Below are 22,158 nucleotides of genomic sequence, written 5' to 3'. Positions count from 1 at the left end.
TTATCTCACTTTTATTTTTTGATTGTGGTGTGAAAGGTTTTGCTCTCAAAGTGTTTTGTTTGTGTGCCTAATAAAGACAGATAAGCACCTCATTATGTGAGGAATGAAACTGTTTTGAATACCAAACAAAAAAAAAATGCTAAAAATGTTTTTTCAATTTGCACACAAAACTTTATTATTTGGAAACAAAATTCTGAGGTAAATACACATTAGTTTAACTGGTAGTAGAAAAAATGCAAAGAGGACATTTTTGCTGATGGATCTATCCTCTAATTGGGATTTTGATAGTTTGCTCTCAAATTTATTTTCTTAATTGCAGTGTGAAAAGTCTTTCTCTCAAAATTATTGATTTTTGACTGCATAATAAAGACACAAATTAACCTCAACACATAACTACTGATACTAGTAACTCATTATTCTAAAAAAATTAAAACGCTTTCAAATGTTAGGACACTGTCTTTTTGTTGAATCAAATGGACTCAGGCAGTATGAATATACATTTTTGTGCTTGATAATGTTTAAATCTGAGATCGAATTATTTTGACTTGAAAGATAGCCTACAATGATAAAGCAACATGATTAAACAGCCCTGAAAAAAAAACATCTGTCACAAGGCTGGTTCGATACTGCCTGTTTGACAGAGATGTTTGTGTACTTCAATTGTAATTTGAACATATATTTAATGTCATTTGTGTAGCAGTTAACCTGCACAGATTTTTATCACAGATATGTTATTAATACTATGTCCATCCAATTTATACAACTTCAGGTTGAATTTTTTGTTACTTTCAGCAGAAGGAATTGTGTTTGTTTGTATTAGCAAGGGTCAGCAGGGAATTCACACGGGCCTGCCACCTGTCTCTTATTCACTGTCCAGCAGATGGCGGTATAATGTTTCCAGAGCGGCTGCGTTGTTTTGGTGTAGAGGGGGGTCGGGCGCGGATGCCCGGTATGGAGCGAGGCACTAGCTAGAGACTGTCGTCCGTGCCAGCAGCAGCTAACAAGATGCACACAGCTAGTGCTGTGTTCAGTATAGAGGTACCTGCGAGCTAGTACATGCTTATTTAAGAAGAGGAAAATCTGCCGACACGGCTCGACACCAGCCCCGGCAGAAATGGCCGGAATTATTAAAAAGCAAATCCTGAAACATTTGTCAAGGTAAGTGACATTTTGGCTTCGTGTTAGCCAGTTAGCCCAGCTGGTTCATAACGTTACAGCTAACACAGTCAACCTCTATTTCGCTAGCTTTTCCATCTGCCTGGAATTACATTTAAATTGACAGTGTCTTCTGTGTATCTAAACGCCGACTCAGGACAGTTATTCGATTAACAACGTTTCAGACTTGGAAAGGATAGTGAACGCAGCACCTCACCTTAACCTGAGGGAGACCGATAAGCTTATGTTATACCCATCACTTCACGAAGTGTACGCAGTTTTCTTAAGAACGCCATCGGCTTCGTGATGAATGAGTATTTGTTTAGGGAAGTTGATACACCAGATTCACGGGGCTTCTTCTAAAGCCATGTCCGCACGGCCAACTGTTTTTTAAAATCCATTTTATGTTGTATTTATCCAGTTTATATTACAGTGGTTTGTCAGTTATTTATGATTGTTTTTTATCGATAAATTCTTTCGTGAATATTGTAAGGGAAAGTTTTCTCCTCTGGGTTAGGTACCTTAGGGCCTTAGCAGTTTTACACCTTGTAAAAGAATAGAATAAGCCTTTATTGTCGTCGCAGGATACAAGTACTATGCAACGAAATGTTTTAAGGGTGATCTTGCACTTAAATTGAAGTGTACATATAAGACAGTACACGATGTTTATAAGATATTTATTATTCGGTAGATGGTTGTGGTTTTCTATAATATTAAAAGCAGACAGACAACCTAATTACCAAAAAAGACAAACCAAACAGAAACAAAGGTCAAAGAACAAAGAAGGGGAAAAGAATGAATTATACTGCTATGACATGTCTTAACACGTGGACTCTGGGCCTAGCAGCGTTTTTAACAAGGTAATTGAAAAAATAGTTGCTACATTTTACAAAAAATTTTAAATTTGTCCAACTTGCCATTTTGACTTTGTGTAACATGTTAAACATACCACTAAGCTCAGTTAGCCTGATCTTAAACTGGATAGTATGTGACTTTCCTTACATTAAAAAAACTCTGTGATTTTCATTCCAAACATAAATGTGTTTTTGCCTTAAGGCTCTGTGGCTTTGTAGCCCATTTCAGGCCAATGATGTGCATTATATCTGGATACAACATTCAAAAATGGTTTGAAAATATTCTAAACCCTAGTTCAAACCAATGATTTGCAATGCAACAAAATTGTTTGAGAATGATGCAAAGAAAATTGCATTAGTGTAGTGAGTCTATCGTCATCAAACCTTGATCTCCAGTGTAACACTGTTTTCAAGAGGTTTTGGAATTTTGCGAGTTGCATCCAGACTTGTCGCAAGTCATTGGTTTGAACTGGTGTTGCATTGAAGTTTGAGTTTGACACACGATTAATCTTTCTGTTCAATGCAACTGCTTCCCATTACAAGATCACACTGCTGCACTTCTGCAAATCAGCGATCTGAACTGGGATCTAAAAGAATCTCTGGACTGTGCTATCAAACAGGAGCAAGCTATGCTTTTCAGAAAACCAACAACAGAGATTATACAATTTACGATAAGTCCAAAAGTAATGGGTGAGGGAGCCTGCAGATTTACATTGATCAGATCAATTGATGTTTATTGTTGTGATCCTCCTCTATGTATTGATTAGCAAAAGGATGATACGAGAGCTTAGAGTGTCTTGTACAAGATGAATGAATTTGTAAAGAAAACTACAAATTCTGGATGAGTCATGCATTAGGTGAACATCTTTATAAGTGCTGTACTGTTCACACCCAAGTTTATAATTTCCAAAAGTTTGAATAAAAATAAAAATCCTAACTGATATAGCAGGACATGTTGCAGACCTTTAGCTGACTGCAGCCTTTTCCTCTTCGTTATGTAAAAAAAAAAAAAGTGGATGTCAAAGGTCTTTGTCACTTTGACAGACACACATGGGGGGGGGGGGGGCATTAATCAGAATGCGGTATTTGTATTTTTTAGGTAATGTGATTCATCATGTATGTTATATTTCTTTGTTGCTGGGACTTTGCCTCTACTAACAGTTGTTCAGAAATAAATTTGTCTCTGAGAGCAATGTTGAAATAGTTTAAAACACTTTATCTACCTCAGTTGTCTATAGATACTGTGTCCTTATACACACATGTATATATGTATATTTATATTTAATTTTTTTTTACACAAGATGGTAAAGACATGGTGCCCCACCTAGGTATGCATGAAAGCATGTTCATGTCATACACCACAGCTTGTTTATGATAGAAAATAGACTTTACAAAGAGGTAAAGTACTGTATGATCACAGTTATCTTTAATCTTTTTGTCTCTTATAACCACTTTAAATCATTATGTTCATTCTGTGCTATTTTTGACATTTCCTTATTAGTGGCTGGCTGTGTTGTAGTAGTCGTAGGGATTTCGTCTTAACCCAGGCACACTCACAATGCATTCTTATTAATAGCGATCATCTTGCATGTGTTCAGTGACACCAACCTAAAAACCTATATCTTTAGTTAGTCACTGAGGCAAAGTTGAATTGGATCATTTCGTCTTATCCTTTTGTGTAAATTGTTTAAGAATGGTTTTGGCAATGTTTAGTTTCGTAAAATCAAACAGTTGTGCTCTTGGCCAAGTTTTAACAATGACTTCATTCTTTCCTTTGATAAAGTGTGGAATTTCTGTACTCTTAAAACCACTCTAATCTTAACAATTAGCTTATGTTGCTTGTACCATTTTAATCTTTGCACTAAGTCTGGAATTAAGTATGAATGTCAGCAAATCACTTCTTTATATTCTGACATTCTTGTAAAAAATGTATTTTATGAGTTAAGTGACACTATTTAGTCTAAGAAGACACAAAAGGGCTTAGGGCATTCAGGAGACTTCAGATAATTGATACTCAGGTACTCTTCTGCAATGTGTGAAGTGATAAACCAAAAAAGAATTGTAGAGGCACTCCAAGATTTGAAAAGTATAGTATAATAAGGCTTTAATATGTCATGGTGGTGGTTAAAAGCATGTTTTTGAAACCAGTTCTATCTCGCCATGATTTAGTAAAACCTTTTTACTCGACTTAGTTTTTTGTAACATTTCAACCTGTGCCACAATAGAAGTGCAAACCATTCTCTGAAGGTCACACTGAACTTAGCAAACATGTACTCTAACCCTTACAACTCTGAGCAGCTACATGTTTTTGACTGTTTAACAGATTTAAATACAGTTGGAACACTTTCCAAAGATGAACATGTACAGTCATGTGTTCATGAAAATGACATTATATTATTATTATTTTTATAACCCCTTGGTTAAGATAAAGTGTATCTGCTGACCAATTTTGATTTAGCAACAGGATGGACTTGATGTTTCAAATAGCTTTTCAGACTGTTTATATTGAGGGACTCTAAAACAATGTCCTAGCTTTCTTTCCTGTCTTCCTTTCTCTCCCATGGCCTTTGTAGGTGCTTGTCAGGGTGACATGTTGGATGTTTCTTCAGCTTCTGTTCTTTCAGTCTGTTGTCATGCGCATCAACTGGACAGTGGGTCAGTTCGTTGATTCTCTGACGTTGTCCAACCATGACTTCCTCTGTCTGCCTCTGCCCCATTTGCCTTCCGCTGTGCTTTTCAGATTGGTCTTTTTCGAGCGAGGAGTCATGGCAGGAGACAAGGCTTTACGAGACCAAGGAGTAGTTCCTGCTTGGCAGCATACTTGAAGACTTGCTGCTTGACATTTGTTCTGTGTTGCATATTTGAATTTACCAAGAGTTTTCTGAAAAAAATTGTGTTCAAATGGCTGGATTTCTCTTTCCTGGTTGGCAGTGATTGTTCAGCCTTTGCCTCAGTCTAACAGAATGGAGACCACTTTTGACTTGTGCGTTTGGAAGGATGATGGAGTTGCTCCTTCAGATGACGTAGAGTTTCGTCATTGGCATCCTTGTTTGTGTGGAACCAAGCTATTTGAGGCTGCCTTCCTCTGCCTGTTCAATGTGATGCAGGTCATATCTCATTGGGTGCAGCTGTTCAGCAACTGCTTTTCTCTGAGCTTACTTCCAGTCTTCATGCTCCAGCAAATTTTTTCAGTCTGGTGATGAGAGTTTAGTTTCGTGCATCCAATGAGGTCAATTTCATCTGTGAAGCTTAGATATGCAGAGCAGATGTCCTCCAATGAAAATGGATGTGTAGAAGATTTCTTCCACATTAGGTGAAGTGTGCAAATAGGACGCTTTGGCATTGACTGGTGTATCAGATGAATCGGGCACATGATGGCATTAGGTCAACAGACCTTAAAAGTTTTGACAAAGTGGACCATATCCAAAACCCTTTGAATACATTCAATTCAACCTGTGAGCCACATTTTTGCCCTCTTGTTTGAGATAAGCACTATGTCTTGGTTAATGCCTTAATGTCATGGGGATTTGTTCATTCATGTGGTGTAAGTGAAACAACACTTAACAAATGGATTCCCTCTGATTGCTGTGTGGTTGTAGCCCTTTTTTTTTCCTATAGAGCTCATTATATTTCGCAACCCTGATGAAGGACAGTTGTGAGAAATAGAAAATCAGCTTGTTACGGTTGCATGATTTATATTTGTGTCTGTCTGTCTCCTTGGTGATAACCCATTATTTGATCTGGCTTTATTTAAACATGTTGTCTACTTCTTTTCCATAGGTTCACCAAAAATCTTTCCCCAGACAAGATCAATCTGAGTACCCTGAAGGGGGAGGGGCAGTTGTCCAACCTCGAGCTTGATGAAGAGGTTCTGCAGAACATGCTTGACCTGCCAACCTGGTTGGCTGTCACACGGGTCTACTGCAACAAAGCCGCCATCAGGGTATGTCACTTCCTATAACCTCATTGTGTAGCTGGTCTGACAGGTGAAGCTGAAACACAAAGCAGCAAAATGACTTTAACCAAACTTCAGGTAGACAATGAAAAAGGAAATTGACTGAAACTGCCTTTGTCAAACTAAACAGTCTGTATTCTGTTAATTAATGCCAAAGAGCTTGTCATTTAATTCAGAGCACACAGAGTATCAGAGGAAATGAGCAGTGACAGTCCCACAGAGATAAGCATTGCTCAAGGCAGCACTGACAAGATGAGCCCTCAGACAGCTCTGGTTGTTGATAACAGAAGCAATTTATGACTCAGAAGTACATTAGGCCAGAGGCTCAAATGAGTTTGAGATATACTGACAGGTGTACATTGAGCTGGCTGGATTGTTTGTGTTCCAAATAATCCCAGTAATAACAAGAAGGGCTCTCTTTTAGAGGGCATAGCCCCTCAGTGGAATCTTGAGAAAAAAATCCAGACACAAGAGTCATTTCATGTTGAATATTCTTATGTGAATCAGCACGGTTTGATTGCCATATTAATGTTTTAGTACGCTATTTTATGAGAAGGTAATGGAGTCAAATGTGTGTGTGTTTTCCCTTGAAAAGATCCATTGTGTTAAAAAAGAAACGAATCGATGCAAACTCTGGCAAAAGATAAGGTGTGAAAATTTCTGGTTTTTTAGGAGTAAATGAACATTGAACACTGTTTCACATTCTGGCCTCTGAACATTCTGTCAAAAAATGTCCTGTCTTGTGCAACAAAAGTGATCATATTTTTTTTAATTCAAGCTTGCAACATACTCCACCCTTACACTAAGTTTTATGAAATTTATTGCAGGTTTGCGTAATTCTCTGGTTATGAATATTATTACCTCTGCCACAGAAGTAATAATCCTCATCTTTTCAGTTAAATCAAGTCAAGCCAGTCAGTATTTTTCATAGAGCTAAATCACAATGAAAGTTATTTCATGACTCTTAACAAGTAGAGCAGGTCTAGCACCACACTCCTTCAATGAATTTACCCCATGAGCAAGCACATCTTGCAGCAACAGCAATGAAAACCTTCCTTTTAACAAGCTGGAACGGTGAGCAGATCCAGGCTCCATGGGAACGGCCGTCTGCTTTGACCGGTTAAGGGGGAAAGAGAGCAGGAAAGTAGGGCAGAGACAAAGACAGACAATGGAAAAAGACAGATATAGAGAAGAAAAGAGAGGGACAGATAAAGAGAGAGAGAGAAAGGGAGGAGAGAATGATGGATGTGGACATGAACAGGCTGGAAGGAGAAAGATGCGCAGAGAGAAAGATGGGGGCTGCACAGCAGACAATAACAGCTACCAATAATAACAACTGCAGATTAATCAAGCGATCATTTTCAGCTTAATATGAGCGAGTATGTGCTAGCAAATAGAATACAAGCACAATGCTGATGTTAATGCTAGTATAGTATTGAGAATACTGATATGAATACTACTATTACAATTATTATTTCTATTATTATTATTATTATTACTATTATTATTGTCATGGGTGAACCCCACCTCTTGCCTGAAGGCTGCTGGGATAGGCTCCAGCCCCCCTGCAACCCTGAACAAGATAAGCGGTAGAAAATGGATGGATGGAAATACTAATACAAATACTGAGGGTGGCAGCTTGGGCCTCTTCAGGTCTGTAGCCTCCTCCAGCAGCAGCATTAGACAGGGATTTGGGAGATGGGGAAGCACAAAGGCTCTGGTGAAGAGGTTGTAGTAACATTTATGAGAACAAGGAGTACAGAGAGGAGGAGAGAGAAGCCCAGTGCATCATGGGAGATCTCCTGGCAGTCTAAGCCTATAGCAGTATATCTAAGGGCAAGCCTAAGCCAGCCCTAGCGGTGAAATTCATAAAAAAGGAAGGTCTACTCTTAAATGTAGAGAGGGTGTCTGCATCCAGGACTGAAACTGGGAGACGGTTCCACAGGAGAGGAGCCTGATAGCTGAGGGCTCTGGCTCCTCAGTAGTGACTTGCAGAAACAGCTCCAACTGGTCCAGTCCAATGGAAGTGTTTGCCTCTAAGCTTATCAATTCCTTTCACTGATGCCAGCATGTTTTCCCTGACAGTTATGCAATGTAAAACAATGACGTCTAACTCGCATGTCTATGCTGCTGCAGCAAAGAAGAGTCGGGGTGAAGGGGAACACACAAAATTCAGACACAAATCAGCAAGTAGTACCCCTGTTTACTACTTTCAGCTATGTTTAGATCTGGCCTGTTGGATGTGTATCGTTTCAAGCTGCATCATGTTTTACTCATGCTCTTGTGTCAGTTGAGCCCCGAGCACCGAGGGAAGATCTGGCTTGCAAACCAGTTGTCATTGGTCACTATCAACAATCCCTAAACAGAGGTTGACAGTTCTGTGTTCTTTTGTTGTAATGTGCAGCCACATTCCTTTTTTACAACTCCTAAGATTCAAGAATTTATGGTCATTTGTAAGTCCTCTGTCCTTTCTTAATCCTTCATTCTCTTATCAGTTAACCCTAAATTAGTCCTTTTTTCTTTAATTTTACTTTATTATGATCGTTATGATCATGATGATTAGCATAGTTCTTACAATTAGTTGTAATAGTAATAGTAGAGGGAGTAATACTAATAGTTGGTAAATAAATCTTTTTATACCTTTTTTGTACCAGTTGTAAATGACTTCTAACCTTATTTCCCATACATCAATGTAGGGTCAGTATGCTAGACTATCTACCTCAGAATTACTATTGTATTTTGCCATTTAAGTGTTTGCAATGCAGGTAATAATGCACTTACAACCATTTATTAACCTTTATAAATGGAGTCTTAGTGCAATGTGGTACCCAGATTGTGTTTGAATGGGATCTTTTAAAACCTTGGTTAAATGGTGCTTTGGTAACAATTTAAAAAAAAAGATGGAAAGAAATATACATACATACACATACAGCACAATAAAAATAAAAAATGTAAGAGGCATCACTATGACAAAGTTACACTCGTATTTGTACTATTTGTAGTCAATAATGAGGTTGCTATATGTGGAAATATTATAGCATGGCAGTTCATCCTTTGTCATCGTGTGGGAGCTTGATGGTTGCTGTGGCTTCACGAACGCTTCATGAATGATAAACAGTGCAGAATGCCGTGGAAAAGTGTTTGCGACTGACTCTGTCGACCTTGCTGTCCTCCTGTCTTTCCAGATACAATGGACCAAGTTGAAAACGAGCCCCATCTGCCTGGTAAGAATGTTTCTATTTCTGTCCTTAAGAGATCTTGAATAATTCTGTAAGCTGCTACATTCAGTGCAGTAATACCCTTACTTTGGCTCGAACTTAGCGGTCTTTATTTTTATTTTACTTTTTTGTCATACTGCTCCATAAGTTATAATCCCTGCATTATTATTAGCTAGTTCTTTGATGATACTTAATCAGTATTACTATGTCCTCTTGTTTTCAGTTCTTGGATAAGGTTGAGGTAGAGATGAGGACCTGTGAGGAGCCACGTCCTCCTAATGGCCCTTCACCTATAGCTATTACAGCAGGCCAAAGGTAAGTCTGTATATGTTTTGTTTCGCTGTATTTGTTTCATTTTCACATGGTGCTTCAGCTCATGTTTTATTTCACTGTTTACAGTGAGTATGGTTTTGCTGAGAAAGTAGTGGAGGGCATGTCTGTTAGGATCAACTCCATAACTATCAAGGTTCAGGCTCGAGCCTTCCACGCCTCCTTTGAGCTCTGGCAGCTACAAGGCAACAGCCTCAACCCCAAATGGCAGCGCAGTGACCTCCGCTACACCCGTATTACTGACCCAAAGAGAGGAGAGGTATACTGCTTACCAAAGTTATTTCTGAATATTATGTGCAATGTCCAGCTCAGTACATAGAGACAGTGTGTCATCAATGGTGCAGAACAGAGTTTGTCTGTTTCATTGAACTCTTGTCTTCCCTCACTTAGGTGTTGACATTTAAAGAAATTAACTGGCAGAGTTTACGCATCGAGGCAGATGCCATCGAGAGTGACGAACAAGATCTAGGCAGCACCCCTTTACGTCTTATCACCAATCAGGGGCGCATTCGAATCGCTCTAAAACGCAGAGTAAGAATGTGTTTCTACCATGGCCTGTGAATGTATACCCATCTAAATTGCAAATTTTTGATCACAAGTATTTTATTGTTCTATCTAGATAAAGGACTGTAATGTGCTGGCATCCAAGCTGCTTTTCATTCTGGATGACTTGTTGTGGGTGCTGACGGACTCTCAGCTCAAAGCTATCATCCATTATGCCAAATCTCTCAGTGAAGCCATGGAGAAGTCTGCCCAGCAGAGGAAGAGCATGGCCGCTGAATCCCTGCAGGTCCAGTCCATTTCCTGCTCGTTGCTGAATGACTTCAGTGTGAAGAAGAACATATGTTGTGATGCTTTAACTATAGATGTCATATTGCCTTAATTCATCTAAAAATAGGTTTCTGTTTATGTTTTATCTGATGTATTTATTTGGTCATGGAATACAATAGGCCTGTGTCGCAGATTTGTCAGCTTAAAGCATGAATGTAAATGATGGCTTTGTTCTATTCAAGTGTATATGCAGGCCAGTGATGGTGCAGTTTGCCCACACAATAACCAGCAACAGAAAGCTGAAGCAGATGAACTTGTCCATCATTACATTCACCAAGAAGTTTTCACCCCGTGCTTGTTCATCTGTTTGGACATTAGCTGGATTACTCAAATATTATAATACTGAGTTCCAGAATTGGTGGTGATTGAGGGATGGATCCATTCAATTTTAACACTTAAACTTGGTTTGCAGCGAGGCATTTATTCAATATCCTGACATGACGGTATACTAGCGATGTTTTCCGTGCATTGATAGAAACACTTTTATTTACTTCCCTGTGTTATGTACATTGCAATGATTTTATCCACTTCATATTGAATTCTCTTGGTAATTTCATATATTTGTCCCCTTCTGTGTTTTAGACTGCTCCTCCATCTCCTGGCCTCCACAGCCTTTGGATGGAGCCCCCACCCCCAACTGCTCCAACTGGCACCCCCAACAACTTGAGTCAATACTTTGATCACTTTGATGTTAAAGAATCTTCTTACCACACTTTCATTTCTCGCTTGGATTTACACATATGCAATGACAGTTCTTCAATGGATGACGGTTAGTTGGAAATTCTTTATTTTACTATGTGCTGAAAAATTATCCCTAAAATACAAAAGAGTGCTTACCATTTTAAGGCTTTTTTTAACAATTCTAATGTGACATATATAGATGAACCTCCACCACCAGGATTGCACGGTGCCATGCAGCTGACCTTTAGGAAGCTGGGGTTTGACTATTATCCTGTCCACAGACCGGGTGAGTGTGATTATTGGTTCTTTCTATGACCATAATTTAACTGTTCGTAACGCCGAAGCCCACTTAAACCACAGCATTCACTCAGGAAGATTACTAGTCAAGCAGACTAAATGCGTGGGAGAATGTGCCCAGTGCCATTATTGAATTCCTGAAGTATAGAAATGTAGAAACAAGAGCAGCTGATTCTGGTCCATTAAACACCATTAGTAGAAAAAGCTTTTATTGTAGGCGGTGTTTTGGGTGCTGTTGTCTGTCCATCAGCAGGATTACACAAAAACTACTTGGCTGATTGTCATGAATCTTGTTGAAGCACAGGTCAAGAAATAGCCCTTTACATTTTTGGGGCTGAACAGAATTTGACCTTGGTGGAGGTCTTCACTCCCAGTTTAATGATTTTTTGATGACAAAATCAAATTCTATGTTTAAATATATAAAGATGAGTAACAAATTTATACAGTTCATTAAAACCAAATTTGTAAAGTCAAGTGTTTTAGGAAATATTTGTACTTTGTTGTATTTTCTTTTTATTTTTCTAATATCCCTAGTGGTTGTCTGTGATTGTTTGAAGACCAAGAGATAAAGTCGTCTTCTTGTTCAGCTCCAAAGGACAAATAATTTTCCAACTCAATCAACTTTATTTTTTTTTTTCAACTTTTGTTCTGATTGGTTGGCTCCATCAGTTGATTGGTCAGTAAGGTAAATTAAGTTGTAAACTTTTAAAGACAGAGAAAACAAAGTTAACATTTAGAGTAAAGATTTTCAATGAATCAAATTAAATGCCAGTATTTTAATTCAAAATTTGATTACATGGCTTACATTAAACATGAGTTGATACATGATGACATACATTTTTCATGTTTTTATTAGTTTTAACATTTAACAGAATTTAAAACTTTGAACTTTGTATTATCCTGTTGTATTTCATATTTTTCATTTTTCAACCTCAAAGTGAAATATCACTTCGTGCAAAACTCATTCATTTAAAGTCAATGCTGCAATGTGTTCCTTAACCAACCAGTCTACACAGCAATTAAACATGAACTTGAACATACTAAGCAGCATTTCAAACAACATGAACGTAAATAAAATATTTCTCTGACCGCTGGCGTCTTTGGTTTGAACTCATGAGTGAACTCATTGCTTCTTCTCTCTGAAGTCTGTTTGTTTGAGTGCCTGAATCAAGTGCCTCCATGCCTTCTCAGGTGCTCCACATCAGTGACAGTGGTCAGGTAGTGGGCAGCTGGTCTGCTGCTGCTGGTGCATTCTGGGAAGTGTAGTTCCTTGAGCACAGTAGTGTCAAATATATGGAAACGCTCCGTTCCTGATTCAGCTCAACAGACATATTTCCATTTTTACGTTTTAAGCTTAATATAATTGCTAGATCTTAACAGTCCTTTGATACTGCTCTTACACAGCTGATGGATGTAGGCACTGGGAACGACACAGTGGAGCCATGGAGGCTCAGGCCCAGTGGGCTGGGAAACTGCTACAGGAGTATCAGCGGAGAGTCGAGGCCTCTGGCTTCCCCGGACCACATACTGAGGTGCCCCAATCAGGCAAAGACTCTCCTGCGAAGACAGGTCAAGGTATAAATATATACAGAATTTATGTGAAGGTCTGATTTTTTTTTATCTGAATCATAATTTTTCTGACAGGTAGACATTTTCAAATTAATTAGTGGTATAGTATGGTAATGCATAGATGCAATGGACTATAAATTACACCTCACAGTCTTTCTGGAGCTCGTAACTGTCCATGTAGGATACTTGTCATACTTGTAACATTCCAAGAAGTGCTACAGGAGCTCACCTGTATGCACTTGCACTTGTTTTAAATGATTAATGAGCAAACCAAAAAAAATAGCAAGTGGACCATGAAATGCAGTCATTTGGTAGGTTGTATAGAGACACTCTCATATCAGCAAAACAAAGATGTAATTAATAACACACAAAACCAATAAAGCGGGACTAGCTGTACCACAGAGGTGATCTTACAAGTTATTAATCCATCATTCAGGGCCAAAGAGCAATTAATATTTCAATGAGGATTTTCTAAGAATAGAAGAACACTTGCTGAATCTGCAAAAATAATTTGGTACGTCAATTTTGTGATCTAAGAATAATTCCCATGTGGGAAGGAACTATTATATCTCATCACTAAGTGATTTCTCTCCCCTGGATTCACTTTAGATGGGCAGACTAGTCCGAAGCCAAGCGTTTCTGGCAAAGAGCCGGAATCCAGTAGGAAATCTGGTACAGCTCTAAAGAGGCTGCGATCGAGCTGTGTCGTGATCAGGATGGATGATGTGGACATTCACCAGGCAAGCTTTTATCATCAACTAATTTGATTTACCTTTCGAACAGAACCCTGAACTCCTCCATTAATGGCGCGAGTGACTCTTGTTCCTCAATAAAAGCAATGAGGCCTCTGACAAAGGCTAGAATTGTAAAATTTTTGTGCTGACAATACAGCTCCAGTGTTTTGACCCCTATTATAGAGGAGGTAGGGCGTTGCTATGAATGTGTAGTGAGATGTTTCGGCAGATAATTATCTACAATTGATCGCAAAACAGGAACAACCTCATTTGACTCCTGCTCGATTTTGCCAATCATGCAGGAAATTGTGACTGAATGAAATATTATTAATATTTCGGCGCTATCAAAATAAGCCATGAGTAACAAACATTATCACTAACCCTAACCCATTTCTGACACTTGAGCTTCAAAAGTCTCTTTTCAGACCACCTATCTGATACCTTTGATGTTGAGTGGCTGATCTAATGCATTTATGTGTTTTGTTTGGCAAATAGAGGACAAAGAGTATACATGTTAAAAAAAAAACCTTCTAAACTGAAATCTCCACTGTTCAGTTTAATTTAAAGTTTTTACATTCTATAGAAAAATTTCAACTCATTGAAATACTGAAGGCAGAATTTCAAAGTCCTTCATATAGTATTTCACTTCCTCTGTACACTGATAAGGTCCCTGTGAGACAGCGAAACTCCCCTGCTTTTTCAAATTACATGATCTGACTGGTTCTGCATTTTCACTTAGTACATGTCATACTTGCCAATATGACAGAATGGTTTCCAGGGTAATTCTAAATTTAATATTCTTATAGTTCCTCATTTGAAGGAACAGATACGCGTGTGGAATGTTTGTGTATTACTTGGGCTCCACCTTGATTTTATAAAAGAAAGTCACTTTCACACTGAGGGGATTCACTTTTTTCTTTCATCATATTCCTAGTTTTGTTTCAGAAATGTGTACATTAATTTTTACGAAACAGGTAAATCACAAATAATGACCTTTCCAACATTATTATTAACCTCTACACTTTTAGGTATCAACGAGGGGCCGTCAAAACAAGAAGACACAGTCTTTATTGTCCTGTAATCGTAAAGCTCTGCATTTGCCAGACAACATACCAGCAGTACATTTGCAGTTTACTGAATACTACTTCTCTGACAACCCCAGTTTATCAGGTAATATGCAGTCTTTTTATTACATCACAATAAACTTGATTTATGTAAAATGACTGCTCTCAAGCAGTAATTCTTGACACTTTCTTACTTCCAGTTCCAACGTCGAACCTGTACGGCCAAATAAACAGCCTCCAATTGTGTGTGGACCCAGCGAGTGTGTTGTGGATCAATTTGTTTGCCAGGGGTCTGCTCCATACCCTGGACCAGGTTAAAGCTTTCTACCATCTGCAAGACAGTAGCAAGGCTGAGGAGCATGTAGACATGCGTATGGATGCAGCCCAGCTCAAGGTGAATATTCTGATTTTACATGAATGTGTTGAGTTTTATAATAAAAGCTGATTTACTGACAATTTTTTTTTTTTCATTTCTTCAGCTAATAATTCCCCTGGATTCTTCTATATTGGACCATCCGGAGCGTCCCCAGTCACTCTCTGTTACTGTACCCCAGATGGTTCTTAGTAACACCCGCCACTGTCCTCATGCCTCTAGAGCTGATCTCAATATTATCTGTGACAAGTTCACCAGCTGCACTTTCTTCCATCCCGTACCACCCTGCCCTTACCCCAGAGACCACAGTGCCTTCTGCGCTATACCCTCCACCTTCCTTGAGCACTCTCAAGAGACAGAACCAGACCCTTTGGACAGAAAGCGACTACGGTCCCAGGATGTCTGGTCTGTCAGCCTGTTCCGAGTGAGCCTAGGTTTTGATGGAGCTCGAAGATTCCCCAAAGGCAAAACACAACCTTTTATTGAGCCCTTTGCCATCTCTCTATGGATGTGCCAGCCCTCTGCCTTTAATCGTGACTCATCATCTTCCCCCTGCAGTCCCAGCAGGGATTGCCAGTCCTCCTCAGAACAGGAGACTCAGCAAGAAGATGCTTCATTTGCCTCTGTCCACATATTGGCTTATACCATCACCCCTGTGAAGATGTGGCTCAACCACTATCAGTACGTGGCTCTACTGAGAATGAAGGATGCAATGGCCCGATTGGGGGCAGAGTTGGGCCGGGATCTACGAGATGTTAAGCAGGCTCGTGGTCAAAAGACCAAACCCACAACGGTTTGCCTTGCCCTTCTGGTAGACTCAGTGGAAGTGGGTCTTCTTTTGCCACCAGCATGTACAGAACCAGAGGAAGAGATCCCCCACACCCCAGAGACAGACAGTCCTAGCATGACAGACTCTGACATCTCCCCCACTCATCAATCTGCCGATTTGACCCTGGAGGACAGCGGTTTAGAGAATGGTGTCACCTCCATCAATACAGCTCTTACTGCATTTGATGAGCAAGATGGAGTGGTGGAGGAGGCTTGCGAGGCTGTGGAGGAAACCTTGGATGGTGATGGTTTGACAGCACAGGAGGATACCGTCGTCCTTTCACCTCAGCTCTCACCCGGTCAGTCTCCTGCTCTTTCCCGAGTACCATCCAACTTCAGCTTGGAGGGAGAGCTGTCAAGCGCCATTAACGTAACAAAGGATGTGACCAAAGATGCCATTAGTGCCTCACTGGACTTGACCAAAGGGGCGTTTTCAATCACAAAAGACGCCTTCAGCATGTTGAGCCGTGGCTCGGGGATGAGCAAATTATTCAGTCCACAGGCCAAGTAAGTGCTTGTGCTCTCCTGCTGAGCTGTTGGCAACATAATACTGTGTCTGGTGCCCATCCTGTGCACCACATGCTTTCACTGGCTGTCCCTTCAGATCTGTGTGTGTGTGTGTGTGTGTGTGTTTGGACGTTCATAGGGAACAGGTCCAACGTTCAGAGGAGTCCTCCCCCTCTTTGGCTGCCAGTCTGCGGCACCAGTCCATGAAGCAGTCACCTTCTCAGCATTCCTTTGACAGTGCTATCTTGGATGGCAGCCTGCCTGATGAAAATCTGTCTGTGGACAGTGATGCCAGTGACAATTTTGTTGTTCTCATGGAGTCAGGTATGTCGGGTTTTTGTTCCCCAAGAAATTTCTGTAAATTACACAGATAACATCAACTGTAAGCTTGTATCGTGTTTCCAGAGTCCGGTGTGGAGTCCATGCGTCCCAACAACAATCCTGCAGGCAGCCGAGGCAGCCCAGCCCCAGGGACAGAGGGAGGGTCATCAGCTGATCTCAGCAGCTCCCTGTCTCAAAGCATAGAAGATGTGTGTCAAGATATGGTGAGTTTTTATTGATAAATGGATTATGTTACAAGAGTTGCACTATTGAACAAATAATACCTCAATGATTGACTTCAATAGTTTGATATATCAACTAATCAAAACCTTCATTTCACATGTAAATAAGAAGTGGTTTATTAGTGATGTGCTGCCATTGTTACAGTCTTCAGTGTTGTTACTGACACTGAGTGGAACAGCCTGCACAATGGAGGTGAAGGGAGAGGATCAAGTCGTGGCTGTAGAAGCCCAGAATCTCAGCTCTGTACAGATGGGTAATGTCAGGGTGTCTGACCTGCTGGCTGGCCTCATACCAGGTAAACCCAGATCAGCACTGACATGCTGAGCCTCTCAGTGCCACAGCTTTAATCATGGGCAGGACTGTTTGTTATAAAATATATATATTGCTCAGTCAGTTGGTTTGTAATACAGGTAAATCCTGCTGTGATTATTTTCTTTGGTATATTTAAGTTCACTTTACATGAGATAACAAGTGGTGGCAATATATAATCAGACCAGATGTCCAGCCTAAATATTGACTGATAATGAGTATGCTACAAATTTAAAAACATCATTATCGTCTTTGACAATTACCACTATTAATGTTGAGTTTAAAACTGTAATAAGCAATTTATGCATTATATCTGAGGCAGTATTTTAAGTTACTGCAAAATCAGAATATAATTTCTATATAAACACATATTATGGGGTTACAATGATCTGTACCAAAAAGGTCTCATGCCACCAGCTCAATGAGGGTTTATCTCCACATAGCAGTGCTTTGAGCCATGCTGATGTTTAGCTACAATACAGGGTGTGTGCTAGCATGCTTCATTTGCTATAATATTTATTTACAAAACCAAAATATTGGGTGAATTATTAATTTTATCAAATTGAAAGGGAAAGAATCACCAAAGCTATGAATTTCTCAATTCAACTTCCTGGTAACTGATCAAGATGTTGATCAGATACATCCATCTGGCTTTATTTTGTCTAATAACCAAATGAGGAGCATTTTCATCCACATTGTATGTCATACAAAGTGTTCATGGATCGGTTGCTGTGTAAATTGTCCATTTGACTCATTTTGTGCAGCTCTAGCTGGACCTCCACCGAAGCAGGTCAAGCAGGGTAGCAGGGCTTCTCCGAAAGTGTGCATGCGAGCAGAAATGGGACCGTCAGCAGCACAACACACTGCTCTGGCTGAGTCTTTGGGCTTCCTGGATGTGAGAATACGAGACGTCCAGGCAGAGTTTTTAGCCTCCACAGTAACAAACATCGGGCCTTTTCTTGAAGATGAGTTCAGTGTTGATGGTCAGCCAATGAGGCTGCACTTAAACAACGTCACTATTACTATGAAGGTGGGTTGTTTGGATGATTCGTTTAACATCAAAAACTGTGAGGTTTGCTTCTTTTAATATGTCTGGAAAACATGCCTTTAATATGATCATGACCCTCAAACAGCCTGGATGTGACTCATCTTTTAAATTAAAAAAAGACTTAACTAATCGTGGGTTGCCAGTAGAGTAAGTGTGAGAATTTTTACTCTTTTTTTGTTGTTGTTGTTTTTTCTAGGATGATGGTCCCCGAATCTACCCCACAGCTCCTCAACCAACCCCAGCCACATTTATTGTTGATCAGCTGCTTTTAGAACGTAGTGACGATGGTACCATGAGGCTCAAAGGTGGGAAGTTTTCTTCTTTCAATTTTGTGTAGAGTGAAAACTGAATGCATATGTTAGCAGGATCATGAATCGTAAAACCACAACTACTCAAGCTTAGAGCAACAGCTGTCACAGCTTGAAGAGAAAGATGAACAGAAAGTAATGGTCATAATTTCCTTCTCGATTACAGCTGGAGGTACTGACCTTAAAGCCTCAGCAGGTGTTCCTGTAGCTAGTCTGGATGACCCAAACAGTTCTGCTCAACAGCAGAGCGAGGTAAGTGTGTACCTCACTTATAAAATCATACGATGACTAACCAACGCATGTAAGATCAAACTGCTCTACATACAAGTGCTTCAGCTTAGTGTGTCAGCAGCACGAGGGGCATTGAAAAAATATTGAGTTTTACCTTTGACTGTCTTCCCAGGGTTTGTTTGTTTTTTTTAAATGGTCACACATTGCAGTAGTAGTGATGCTATTTCACACTGGGTTTTGAAATACAAGTGTTTGAAAACATTGACACCAACAAGCTCTAAAAAGGGTTTCTTGTTATTTTTTTAGCTATCCGATACCTGCCTATTTGGTTTGAGCAAAGCATGCATTAACAGTATCTGGGACTAACAATCCCGTAATCCTGCCATTACAGAAAAAAACCGTGGAGTCCAAGTTCTCTGACGTCCAGATTGCCCTCAGCCAGGCCCTCAGTGACAGAGATCGCCTCCTTCTGGAGATCAGGAAGTATGATCCCACGTTTACCCTCTGAGCCTCTCGATCCTTCTGAAGATGGGATGTATCAGGCAGAATGCTGGGAGCCAGCAAGACTCATTTAAAACATATCTGGAGATTTGGATGTGTTTGATAAGAAGACGAAACAAAGTTGTAGCTTTGGATCACCCCTGACATACTACAACACACGGTACACTAACACGGTAAAGTAACCTATAGGTACATTAATAGTACTATTTTTATCTGGCAGTCTTGATATCTTTCACAACTGTAGAAAACACAAACGAATCAGTTCTTTTTCATCCAAATCACTGTGGACAGTAAACTCATTGTGTGGTTTCAGTGTGTGTCACACAGCATGCTTGGGTAAATACCATCAAGCTCTAATTCTGTCTAGTTAATTATTTGTGTTATGGAAATTTCATGTTGCGCTCATGGAAAAAAAATGATACTTTTCATGAGTACTGACACTGCCAGACAGCTGCTAGTTCATTAGTTTTTCTGTATAAAAAAAAAAAAACAACTTCCTGTCAAGCATGCTTTGTGAATGGGGCTAATTTTACACACAGTACATTTACAAGTATACATAAAGCTAAGTATGACTTAGTAACGTAGATTGCTTCTCTGTGTACTACAATGGATCCTTTTTTTTCATTTGAAAATATTATAATAATATTAGCTGTTACATGTTAAAAACGTGTTGTGAAATGTTGGGGAAAAAATGCACTTTTTAAACAGTCCATAAAAAACAACAAAAAAAACCCTGCACTGCTTTACATCTCAAAAGTTCACTCCGGTTTTATCGCCAGGGTGGAATGGTTACACACTCTTATCAAGTTTTCACTGCAGGTTGAATTATTCCCCAGTGTTATTTCATTCTTTGAGTTGTGAAATGCTGATCATGATTCTCTGGTACTGTGAAACAATGTGCGCTGTTGTTGAATGTCCACTTGAGTCAGCGGGCCTTGTCGATCTTGCCCTCGGGTCTGGAGAACAGGTTTGCAAAGTAACATCAGTATTGTTTTTTTTCCACATCACTCTGGTCTAAAGAGGTATGAGATTATAGCAGCTGCCAGAGTTATAATACTTGATCTCCTTTAAACCTTTTTTGCAGCCTGTCAGGAAAGACTGCTTGTGTTATTGTTACCTGTGCACACATTTATCGTGGGCTACGGCCAGACATAATACTTTCATCTTGGATATTGTTTTACTTGTGTATATTTATTAAGGTTTGTTAAAGCATGTTCTATTATGCTAAAATTCACAGTGTTGAAGCCATATAAATCAAACAATATTTAAAAAAAACAAAAACCTTGTACTACTGATACAAAATTTTCCTGTAAATTCCCAAATTCACTATCAAAAGATTATTTTCAGTATGATTAATCCTGTTCGTCCCTACATGTGCGTTCTCTCACCTTGCTTTTTATGCAAAAATTTGATGGATTTATTCATCATAAAAACTATACAGCATATCATTCTTTTAAAGAATGTTTTCATTAAAAAAAAGACATTGTAAGCTGTATATCATTTGCAGATATCAGTTAAATCTGTGGTTGAACATTAAGATTTTGGAGCTACTATTATTCATTTTTGGGGTTTTCAAGACTGATGCAACTACAAAGCAATTCAAACCTGTCACTAGCATCCCATTGTCTCATTGTACATGGGAGACCTCTGGTGGCAGAGCACTCTCCTCGTTTTATTTTCGGTTGCCTTGCAAGAGATGATAGATTGGTATTCTTACAGAGGAATGTAAAATATTGAAGCAATAGAGAAATAAAAACAAAACTGACTAAGACCACCAGTACAACTACAATTTTAATTTGGAGTCTTTTCTTGGATAACAACCTCAATATCATGTACTATCTTCCTTCGTTTCCACCAACAATTAAGTGTCAGTGTTATGTAGCATCCTTAATTTTGCAGGAAAACTGGTGCTGAGGTTATTTTTTTCCTGCTCATAACCTGTTAATCTAGACTTCCTCTGCTCTCTCTCGAGGGTTTCCATAGCAACACCTCACCCAGTGTGCCATGCAGAGAGGAAGGAGCAGACAAAGAGAAGCAAATGGTGTGTGTTGTCTCTCTTGATGCATGTGCTGAGATGATTTTGTACTGTATCCTTGTGGATTACATGCACTTGTGTGGTAAATTCACCTGAAATTGCACTCATGTTTTTCATGTAAATCACTTCTAAGGATTGCAGATGAGTCCTTGTGAAATCTTCCAAGTGATCCAAATGTTAAAGATCCTGCAGACAGACAGTATTTTTTTTTTGTCAGCTGTGTAGAATAAAACTGAATTTTGTATTGTCTTTATCACTTCATTGAGACTAATATAAAAACTGGTTCTGTGAACCGATTGTGTGGGAGATATTTTAAGTGGAAGAATAAATGAATAACTGCGTAACACATTTCAGTTTTGCCCTTTATTGTTAGAACATACTAATGTATCCCATGATTGTCTATGTAATACACTCAAACCCTGTTTTATCCAGTTAATGTCTGAAGTCAGTTATAGTGGTTATCCATTACTTCTTGGGTTTAAATGTGTGTTCCATTTGTATATAGACTTGAATTTAAAGAAAACCCCACAGTGTCATTAAGGTTTTGGCCCATCACATAATAAATTAGTCCTCATTTTTATGATGGTGAAGAGCTGGCTATCAGGTCGGTTCAATTTAGGAGATATCTGTGTATGGTGATGGTCACAGCTTAAGATTTGGCTCATTTTCATTTATCTTCTGTATTGAAGCATTCGTAGTCTTGACATTTCAGCACTCATTGAGGTTTCAAAGTATATATTTGAAACTTAATTCAGGTTTGTGAGCA

At 39.3% G+C, this 22,158-nt stretch overlaps 1 protein-coding gene across 1 annotated transcript; it reads left to right on the top strand.

Annotated features, from left to right (window-relative positions):
* Positions 1 to 941: 941 nt before the first annotated feature.
* Positions 942 to 21,734, top strand: bltp3a (bridge-like lipid transfer protein family member 3A). Its single transcript, XM_086213533.1, has 21 exons — positions 942 to 1,158; positions 5,790 to 5,952; positions 9,150 to 9,188; positions 9,406 to 9,497; positions 9,582 to 9,771; positions 9,903 to 10,043; positions 10,132 to 10,302; positions 10,926 to 11,112; positions 11,224 to 11,310; positions 12,726 to 12,896; positions 13,500 to 13,630; positions 14,653 to 14,794; positions 14,889 to 15,082; positions 15,168 to 16,396; positions 16,536 to 16,720; positions 16,802 to 16,941; positions 17,105 to 17,255; positions 18,034 to 18,299; positions 18,514 to 18,622; positions 18,792 to 18,877; positions 19,248 to 21,734. The coding sequence occupies exons 1-21, from the start codon at positions 1,115 to 1,117 to the stop codon at positions 19,362 to 19,364; spliced, it is 4,035 nt and encodes a 1,344-aa protein (XP_086069659.1). The 5' UTR covers positions 942 to 1,114; the 3' UTR covers positions 19,365 to 21,734.
* Positions 21,735 to 22,158: the final 424 nt, after the last annotated feature.

The sequence above is a fragment of the Aulostomus chinensis genome, chromosome 9, assembly GCF_037954235.1.
Source record: "Aulostomus chinensis isolate RoL2024-O1b breed Wild chromosome 9, RoL_Achi_v1.0, whole genome shotgun sequence".
NCBI classification, from domain to species: Eukaryota; Metazoa; Chordata; class Actinopteri; order Syngnathiformes; family Aulostomidae; genus Aulostomus; species Aulostomus chinensis.
The sequence above is the reverse complement of the archived record's forward strand: the minus strand, read 5'-3'. Positions and strand labels throughout refer to the sequence as shown.